At 50.1% G+C, this 10,277-nt stretch overlaps 2 protein-coding genes across 3 annotated transcripts in view; both read left to right on the forward strand.

Moving 5' to 3' along the window:
- Nucleotides 1-5,798, forward strand: part of PRKG1 (protein kinase cGMP-dependent 1) — a 504,212-nt gene extending 498,414 nt beyond the window's left edge. For both annotated transcript variants that reach the window (XM_040607240.1, XM_040607238.1), the window contains exon 18: nt 1,631-5,798. In XM_040607240.1, the coding sequence (XP_040463174.1) occupies nt 1,631-1,729 (99 nt within the window). In that variant the 3' untranslated portion in view covers nt 1,730-5,798. The remainder of the gene's footprint in view (nt 1-1,630) is intronic.
- A 2,425-nt stretch (nt 5,799-8,223) lies between these two features.
- Nucleotides 8,224-10,066, forward strand: DKK1 (dickkopf WNT signaling pathway inhibitor 1). The gene is made up of 4 exons (XM_040606853.1): nt 8,224-8,434; nt 8,532-8,688; nt 8,796-8,906; nt 9,032-10,066. The coding sequence occupies exons 1-4, from the start codon at nt 8,243-8,245 to the stop codon at nt 9,280-9,282; spliced, it is 711 nt and encodes a 236-aa protein (XP_040462787.1). The 5' UTR covers nt 8,224-8,242; the 3' UTR covers nt 9,283-10,066.
- The last annotated feature ends 211 nt before the right edge of the window (nt 10,067-10,277 follow it).

Here is a 10,277-nt window from a genome sequence, read left to right on the forward strand (position 1 = left end):
ACACAACAGCATTAGCATCACGTAATGTCAGTCAGCAGAGTAACAAGTCATCTAACCCAAATCATATTTCTTCTAAGAAAAAGAAAACCCTCTACATTTGAGGTGTTGGATGTACTCACCCTTTCTGTTTTGTCAGATGAAAAGGCAATCTATTTCCCAAAGCAGGACTTATTTCCCTTCAAGCCTCATCTAACCAGAGCCTGCCCTGCGAGGTGCTCCCAGAGTGGACACCCTCAAAGGAACCCTGAGGAACTCCACAGATGCTTTCACCCAGTGCAGTCTGCTTATGCACTATCACTGCTGAAAGGCTTTCGCAAGAATCTGCAGCTTGTGCACATCCTCAGTGAATGGACACACCAGCTGCACCTCATACACTTTGTAGCTTGTATCTTGTACACACATCCCCAACAATTCTGCTCCCAGAGGGAGAGCTCACAGGGGGTGGGCTGAGAGAAAGAGAGACATGTGGTCCAGCCCATGGCACTATGGAGGAGAGTGAGTGTGGAGCACCCCAAGGGTGAGGACCCGAAGGGTGAAGGAACACCGACAAAGTAAACAGATCCAGATAACTCAAAAGAAATTAAATTCCAGTATTCAGTACACGGTGAAGCATCTCATCACTCTGTAGTACTCCAGTAATCTTTTACAGATTGTTGTTTTTTTCAAAATTAGTTGGGTATTCAAGAATCTTAATTTTCCCCAAGATGTTTTCAGCAGCAGGAAAATGCTGATGCAGCTGGGCAGCAAATTAAATTTAGAGCTGACATTGGAGCACTCATTGATCATATAGTCTTTTCCCAAGGCTTATAGCAGCATCCAGTATTGAGTATATCTCCTGTACTGTAGGTTAGCCTCTGGCTGTGGCCTTCCCACCAGCTACACACGTGAAACAGCTAAAAAATACAGCAAGTGTTTCCTGCCCAGCACTGCTATGGCAAGTGCAGTGCCCTCCAGCCTGCGCTGGCTACTTGGGGTACAGCTTAAAGTACCGATTTTCTCAAGTAAGACACTGATTATTTTGGTCTGGAGAGCTCCTGGTCTGTTTGTGTGTTGTTTCATTTTTTTAAATTGCATTGAGTGTGTCAGGGTCTCATTGTAAGAAAGCTTCAGTCACCATTGTAAAGCAAAAAATAAAAAGAAAAAAAAAAGGGGGAATTATCTAGCTATGGTACATTTAAAATTATATTATTTCCAAATAAGAAACATACTTGGCCTTCATCCTAGAAAGATGCATTTCTCTGGTAAGCTTCCTAGACTGAGCCATACTTGTCATGAAACTCGAAGCTGGCAGGGCCCAACTCACAGCCTCAAATTCAGGATCCTGGAGCCATAAATTGGAAATCCTGGGCTTTGAGGAGGCCCAGGGCTTTTCCAAGTCTTTTCTGATGACCTTGTACCAATGAGTAGGACAGTTGCTCTTGAGACCCTAGAGGGCCTGGATCATTAGAGTAGGGGAGCTATGGGAAGTCCTCCTGGGATTCAGGAAAAGAGTTGTGGAATGCAGAACTTTTCTTGCTTGCTGCAGTTAGCAACAAATGCTCTTGAATGATTACAGTTGTGAGATGAAGAGATGTCTGAGGAGGTCCACTTTGATGACCAACCCCTTCTTGTCACTCTCTTCTTTCTGCAGGTTGCATCTCCAACAGACACAAGCAATTTTGACAGCTTCCCAGAGGACAGTGATGAACCACCCCCTGATGACAACTCAGGATGGGACATAGATTTTTAATGTATTTCTCTTACCTGCTTCTGCCTTGCTGAAGACAGCTTCCTGGGACATGGCTGCCAGCGAAACCGAAAGAATTGGGGAGGATTAGTGCTCGGGATCACCATGATGCCTTGATTGATGCTGCTACAGTAACTACAGTGGCATTAGGACTTCTTGCTTAGATGACAATAGTGCTCTTCATGTTTTATGTTCAAACTTAAAATAGCAGTTGACATGGTGGTCCTGACGCAAAGCCTTTCACCAGTAAAGAAATATGTTTTCTATCACTGCAATGATCTTGCTACATTCTTAATATAAAAGTCTAGAGATATGTAATGTAAGACGCACTTAATTCTAGCTGCAAGGTACTGGCTTTATCGGTAGGATCAATAGTAATTTATTAAGTGCTGTAGCTAAATACAGTGCAGGATTTGGGCTACTCCCACCCTCCAGACTCTGCAGGGCCTCTACTGTGGGCCAGCATAGGAGCAAAGGGAGGACCACAACGGTACTGGTCAAAGAGTTCATGTCAAAGCAGTGGTAAAATTTGTCCTTTTTCTTTCTGAGCAGTATTCATGACAAGACTGAATGTTACCTTTCCTTTTTATTTTTGAGGTATTTTTATTTAGCCTGGTAAAACAAAAGCACAACTGCTCTAGATCCTGTTAAGGCAGATATGGGTCACTTCCCTCATATGGCTGAAAACATACTGTAACATGACATTTGTTTGGGTTTTTTTTCCCCTTTCCCTTGATACAAATACATAATTGCATGAAAAAAATCATAAAATTAATCCGTTTTACATATAAAATAGTGCTTCATTAATGGTCCTGTAATAAAGTGACAGCAGCCCACTGGTCTTATTGATTAGCTATTAGGCGTAAAACTAAGCTTAACTTTTACCTTTTTAGAACCCAAAGGGAAAACATAAGACCCGTAATGTACTTTATAGGTGCTATGTACATCCCTCATCTGTGAATATACCTATTTAGTCAACCACCATTTCAGAAATATGTAGCAAGAGGCATCATTCTCCATCACGCTCTTAGGTGATTTTATGTCTCCATGTCTGCTTTTCTTCCATGTCTAGTACAAAGCTAATTAAAATAAAAGGTGGTACTGGGCCACTTTGCTGGCTGTGTTTGTAACATTGCCCAAAAAAATGTAATCCTAATGCCTCACCAGACTAAGGAGCTCCACAGGAAAGTCAGTGGAATTAAATGGAAAACTGATATTGGATATGTTTGTGCGGAGTCTCCATGCCTCTGGCATACCGGGTCCCCAGTGACCCTGTTGAAGGCATGGGGATGGCTAGGGCCGGGTTGGCTCCTACAGAAAAAAGATCTGGGGAAAACACTGGGTTTGTGTGTACAGTTTTCCCTCACTTCCACTGCCTTTCCTTTGCTTGAGTACAGTCTCTTCTGATTTATAGGGCATAACTGAGGAATCCTGACCTGGATGCCTGTCGCATATACATGGGACTAAAAGTTTATGGCATCACACCAAAAAGAAACATCAGCTTTCAGTCTCTATAGCAGACCCTCCTGCGAAAAATTAGCAGATGCTGCCCCGTTTCATCTCAGAGCTGCCAAGAGCTGTTGTATACACTGGAAGTCGAAAGATCAAGTTCTGCTGAAAAGTCATTCATATGACTTTTGCCTACATAGTATGTGGAAAATGTATGTTTTAACAGTAAAAAATTATTTCCCTGATGATAAATCCCAACTCTTTCCTGTGTTCCTAATGAAAGTGATTTAATAGAGTGTATTAAAAATTATTTTCTCCCCTTCTTTGACAGCATTGACAATGTCTGCTGTTGGCCAGCAAACTAAAGAGCTCGGTCATCGTGATGCCTTTGAAACCAGTCGGTGCCGCTGAATTTCCTTCCTAATTTTCTGAAGGGTGAGGCAACACCATTGGCTCAGTAACTTTAGGTTATTTCCACTATTCATTAATCATTAAAACTTTGTTTGCCTTCAAAACCATAGGGAAAAGACAGTAACTGCATCCTCTGGGAGTTACTCATGTAGGGCAAATACACACTTTTCAGCCTTTATCTGAACAATGGAAGACACTGAAAGCCAATGCTGAGTACTAGGGCTAAAATAATCACTAGACATCTTAGCAAGCAGGCAGCTGTCTGAAAGCTGAATTCTTCACTTGCATCCCCCAGGTTTTCCACTCAACAGTGCAGCGACATTGGAGGAGAAAACTTGTTAGGTTTGGTAACTTGCTATCGAAGAATGTAGAGAGGAGTTTGTCCCATAGTGACAATAGTCAGTAGCTGAGATGCAGTTGTCAGTCAAGGGATTGCCAGAAGGAAAAAGCATCACAATGAGTTTGGGGGGCAACATGAAAACATTACAGGAAGAAGGTTTTAAAATGGGCTGATGAGTTTTGGGGTTTTTTTCCTGTCCTTTTTTCTTTGTGCCAGGCACGGTGATTAATACCTGCAACGTGCAGCATGCACTGTACTGAATATAAGTTTATTTTGATATCAAACACCTCACTCGACTTTCATCACCTTTCCTAAAGCATACTTTGAACAACATACTTAGCATATGTATATGATAAACGCCTTCATTTATAAGTAATATATTTGAGTTGCATTTTATATATATATATATTCACAAAAACAGATTGTCTCTGTGTTTCCACTTACTGTCCTTTCTTCTTTGTTTCCTTGTTTAATATATGGGACGACAGCGTATTACATAAGGGGAAATCAGCTCCTGTATTTAAAATGAGTGTATTAAGATTGGTGTCATTAAGACACAGACAATCCATAGCTTCTCACAGTGCTGCGTTATCCATAGCAAACTCTTATTTAACAACAGGACCACAAGCGAATATTTATGTAAATAGGTATTTTCGTGTTGATATTTTGTGGTACACATGTAACTTTTTCTTTTAGAGTTCCATGGCATTATTACTTCATTTTCTTATTTGTAATGTAATGTTTTTAGATCAAGGTAGACTTGAATTAATGTCATAATTGTCAGTATTATTAAACTTTATGTCAACTGTACTGTTAACTCATCTGTCCCATAGTTTTAGAACATGACTAGCTATCTGGCATTGTTGCAAGTGCCTTAAATCCATGGCATCCTATTAAAAAAAAAAAAATTACAGATTTGGTGTTATGCTGCATGAGAAAGACAAACACACCTCAAAATGTCGTCCTTTCTTAGCTTGCTGCGTTTTACAGTTCTTTCTGCTACCAATTTCTAAGCCTTTATTATATAATATTGATGAATTACAGAAATGATGAAGTCGTTCTCTTATTTCTGTTCAATGTACCAGAGCTGTGTATCTGTTAATGAGATACAGAGTCATTTCTGTGAAATGTATAAATGTTATGTGCGGGTCAAATTAATATATGACATCCTATCAGTCCGTAGACAGGTATTCCTGTTTTGCTAAGCCGTGCAGATTCAACCCATTGTGCTGTCCAGCGCCAACCTCCCGTCTTATACAACCCCTTTAGAAATCTCCCACCTGGAAAGAACAACGAGCAACTCAGTGTGCAACCCAGCCTGCGTTATTTGACCTGAAGCCCCGATGCAAAAGCATAGCTCGTTTGCACCACTCAACAAAACAGGATCCGTTTCCCACCTCCACCCCCCGACTCCTTCTATATGCAACCCACCGCGGAGGTGAGCCTTCAGCACTCTTGCAGAGCTGAGGCGGAAAGCTGGAAGCTCCTCATTCTCTGCAGCTCCCTGGCTGCGTAAAGCAGCCGTAACACTGAGACTTGGGTGGGTTTAGGGCTTTACTGGCAAAAGGGGAAATTTTCGTTTGGAGTTGCCTATCATCCCAAGTCCCAGTTTACGCTGTTTTTACACTAGCTCTTTGTTTTCTATTCTTATTTTCTCCAGTTTTCTTCTTACCTGAAAGAGGTTTTGTTTGTCAGACAAATGTCGGTCATCCACCGGTCATCAGCCGGTTGCACTCTTTTGATGTAGATTTAAGAACTTTTTTTCATAAACTTTAACTGCTTTTGTTTTGCTCTGTACTTTCCCTGCAGCTGTAATTGCTGAGTGCCTGTTGTATACTTTATAGAGTTGAAATAAAAATAATTACTTTTGAACATTGTGTCGAATTTCTTCCATGGCAAAACCCAAGTTTGGGGGAGTTCTTCTGGTTAGTGATTAAATTGGGGGGGTTATTCTCATTTATTAAAACATGCAGTAAGAGGTAACGGATCAAAATGTATGGTATTTGGAGATTAGTACTGGGGTCCAAATTTCCTGCAGGATGTAAAGGCAGATGGCCGCAGTTTCTATAGTTCAGTGCTTATTTGAGCACCTGCATCACTGCAAGTAGCCTGGCCAAAGGGGTCTAAGGATGATGGGGGTCCAGCTTTGAGCAGGCTTGGCACCAAGTGACCCCCACGGCTCACTTCCAACCCAGAGTACTCTGTGAACGTACTAAGCAGTAAGCACATTTGCAGCATGTTTACCCTTCAGGGATGAAGAATGCACTTTATATTTTGATTGCTGCCAATATAAGCAAGTCTGGGGCATGCAGCTGGGAAGGGACCATGTTTTCAACATGAGTTACATGATTGCTAGACGGGATGTGGCTGCAAACAACACCGGTATCAAAAAAAAAAAAAAAAAAGATGTCCTTGTCATCACTATCCCTTATGGGAAATGCTAAGTGGTGGTGATGAAGGCATAGCCATTAATGGCAGCGCAGCCACGGGATGTCATTGAAGATCTCACCTCTGTGCACAGGATGATGCAGCATTCAGGATGCTGAGACTCTGTCCAGCCCAATGGATTTAAATACATCCTTGGGAAACTGCTCAGCCCCTGTGCAATGCAATTCGTCTTTAAATCTCAGCAAGGTCAAAGTTTTGTGCGTACTTCAGTGCTATGTGGACACAGAGCCAGGTAAAAACTGGAGAAAGGAGCAAGAAAACATCTTCCCAGGAGGAAAAGAAATTTGGTAACTGCCTAAGCAGCAGCTGGGAAACATCACGGAATGATTGTGCAGGATGCAGCAATCACAGATACAAGTTAGTAATACAATAAAAAGCCCAGGGTGACGTGGCCCTCACCTGAAACTGCAAGGGGAATACAGGGATTTCGGGGCAAGGTGCCGCCCTCATTCTTGCAGGATAAAAATAGCAAGGCACTGGTTCGCCCGAGTGTGGCGGGGATGTCCGCTGGCCGCTGACTCAGCAGCACGACTTCTGCCAGCACCTGCATTAGGTGCTTGCCGAAACTTTCCCAGGCAATTATTAGCCTGGCTTGAGCCTCTTGGGCCTGAAATACCTGATAGCAGCTCCCTGCAGAGGGACAGCGATACCCGTTGTGCTGGAGGTGGGTGAGCGCTGCTGGGGTTTTAATTGCAGGGCTGCACCGTCTGGAATCGCCCACCCTCAGAGGAATAAACGTGTATGGTGGGCTGGGGCAGCGCTGCGGTGTTTAGGCTTTTTGCCCGTATCTTCTTTTAAACCCGGCCTGAAGAAAATAAATAAATAAATAAATAAATAAAAGGACCATTATGCCGTCATCGTGAAAACCCGATTTAATCAGTTGGGGTTTGCCGCTGCACTTGCACAACCTCCCGGGGGCGGGCGGGCGGCGCTGCCCCGGCGTGGCCGCCAGGGGGCGCCGTGGTGCCGGCCGCACAGCGCTGCCCCGGCGGGGCGGGGCTGGGGGCTCGCGGCGCCCCGAGGGCGCCGGTGCGGGGACGGCGGGGAGGGGTGGGGGGGCGACCCCTTTGATCTCCCCGCATCAAAGGCCCCGGGAGCGCCCCCCGGCAGTGTGCCCCCCGTCCCGACGGCGGCGCTGCCCAGGCTGGGGTCAGGCGAGTGCGAGGGCAGGAGCTGGGAGTGGGGGGACACCAACGGGGGACGCGGGCCAGGGCTCAGCCCCCGCCGTGTCCCGTCCCACACACACACACACTGGGCCGGGGGGGGCGCCGAGCGGCCCCCTCCCTTCCTGCAAAGCTGCGCTGGCGCCAGGAAGGGCGCGGGGGGCGGGTGGGCGCAGACATATAGGACACCAAAGGCCCGATTCTGCCGCCGGGCGGGAGGGGCTCGCTGCACCCCACCGCGGCTCCCAGCAACTGGGGGGGGGGGGCTGCATGGCGAGCCCCTCTTCCCCCTTTCCCAGCTCCCCCCGTCGGGCGAGGCGGCGCACCCGGCTGGAGACAGCGGCGGCGTCGGGGCGTGCAGAGCATCTGTCCGGGGACCGGGGGAGCTGTCACTGGGGGTGTGTGGTGTGTGCGTGTCTGTGTGTCTGTCTGTCCTCGCCGTTGCGAAACCCCCTCCCGGGCGGCGGCCAATGACGGAGCCCTCGGGGCGGGGGTGGGGGGGGGGTTGGGGGCTCATCGGCACAACCCCCCGGGGGCCCTTTGAAATCCCATCCGCCGTGCCCTCCTCCCCGAGGGGGCGGGCGCAGGAGGCAGCCCCCGGGGGTATAAAGGCGGCTGCGGGCAGCGCAGGTAGCTGCCGCTCGGGGACCGCGGGAGCTGCTGCAGCGGCGGGACACACCGGGGACGGGAGGGGACGGGACGAGGATGCGGGGGCTGGTGGCGCTGCTGGCGGCGCTGAGCTGCGCGGCCCCGGGCGGGCGGGCGGCGGCGCCCGGCGGTGCCCTCAGCTCCAACGCCATCAAGGGACCCCCCCTGGGGGGCGCGGCCGAGGCCAGCGCCGCTCCCGCCTCGCCCTTCGACGGCAGCAACAAGCCGCCGCCGGCTGCCACCCGGCAGGTAGGAGCGGGGACGCACCGGGGATGGAGCTGGGGTGACGCACCGGGGACGGAGGGGGGTGGCGGCCCGGCTGACCCCCTCCTCTCTGCCCTCCCAGCCTTTCCCCTGCGCCGAGGACGAGGACTGCGGCCCCGAGGAGTTTTGCGGGGGGGCGGCCCGCGGGGGGGGCGCCCCGCTTTGCCTCGCCTGCCGGAGACGCCGCAAGCGCTGCCTGCGCGACGCCATGTGCTGCCCCGGCACCACCTGCAGCAACGGTGAGGGGCGGCGGGGCCAGGGGAGGGGGGGTCCCACCCTGGGGGTGCCGCGGAGGGGGTCTCGGGGTCCCACCCGTGGCTGACAGCCGCCCCTCTGCCTCCCGCAGGGCTCTGCACCCCCCCGGAGCCTCCCCACGGGGCCGCCGAGCTGGATGAGATCGGCACCGAGGCTCTGCCCCGACGGACGCCGGCTCCTGCCTGGCTCCCCCCTGCCAAAGGTAAGTGCTGTGACCCCGCTGCCCCCCGCTGGGCCCCACTGCCCTCGGGGGGGGATGCCCGCCCTGCCCCACCATCCCCGCAGGAGCATCCTGGGCTGAGCACATGCCACACTGTCCCCACACAGGTGAGGAGGGGGACTTCTGCCTGCGCTCGTCGGACTGCGTGGCTGGGCTGTGCTGTGCCCGTCACTTCTGGTCCAAAATCTGCAAGCCAGTGCTGCGGGAAGGGCAGGTGTGTACCCGGCACCGGCGAAAAGGCACCCACAGCCTGGAGATCTTCCAGCGGTGCCAGTGCGCCGAGGGGCTGGCGTGCCGCCTGCAGCGAGAGCACGGCCCGGCTGATGCCTCCCGCCTGCACACCTGCCAGCGGCACTGAGCATCGCTGGATGGACGGGACGGGACAGACTCCGGCCCCGCCGGAGCAAAAGCTTGTTTCTCAAAGGAACTACTTCTAAGCGACTAATTGCAGTATGTTACTGTGTTGTGAATACTCGAGCTGGCACTTAGCTGTACATAACGCCGGGACTTTTAATGACTTTTTTTTTTTTCTTTTTCCTGAGGGTGCTGCCTTGCGCTCTTCCAAGCCGTGACTGTGACTTTGTACACACTGGGTTTTTAAATCTAGGTCAAAGGAATGCGACCATATGTTTGTGAGCGAATAAACCGTTCATTAAAATCGGTCAGAGCTGCCTGCACGTCCCTGCCTGTGTGTGGCCACCGTGGTCCCTTCCCCACCCCACGGGAGTGGAGATGTGCCCTGGAGCGGGAATGCCCATGGGGGGGGGGGGGGGGGGGGGAGGAGTGAGCCAGCTCATTGCCGGCCCCCCATGGGAAAGGCTGTTTGGGTTATTGCTATTTATTCAGCTGCTTTTTAGGAATTCTGGTGTGCCACTGCAGCCACCAATACTCTCAGGCCACCAGATGCTGGGCCAAGGATGGGCACTATGGCCGGGGCTCCAGGAAGGGCAGGCAGCAGCAAAACACCCTCCTGCACAATTTTTTCATGGGGTAAGGAGGGAAGCAAAGGATCAGTGGCGGGGCTGTGCTGGACTGCAGTGTGTGGCTGACCACGGGATGGGTGCTGAGGAGCACAGTGATCTCAACCGCTCCATCAGCGCAACGTTTGCTCTGTCTACAATAAAGACTCATTTTTCAATTCACTTTGCAGCCTGTTGCTATCAGTTTTCTCCCTTCTGGGTGGCTTGGAGGGAGGGAAAGCTGTGAGCATGCATTTTGTTCCCTACTCCCTTTAGCTTCTAGTACTGTCCACCTATTGCAAGTGGTTTGTAAATGTGCATTGAGCAAGAGTGGGGGCTGTGTCATGCAGCATGGGGCTGGTGGGCAGCAAGTGCAGTACTGGCAACTCTGTCC

Source organism: Falco naumanni, chromosome 9 (assembly GCF_017639655.2).
Source record: "Falco naumanni isolate bFalNau1 chromosome 9, bFalNau1.pat, whole genome shotgun sequence".
NCBI lineage: Eukaryota > Metazoa > Chordata > Aves > Falconiformes > Falconidae > Falco > Falco naumanni.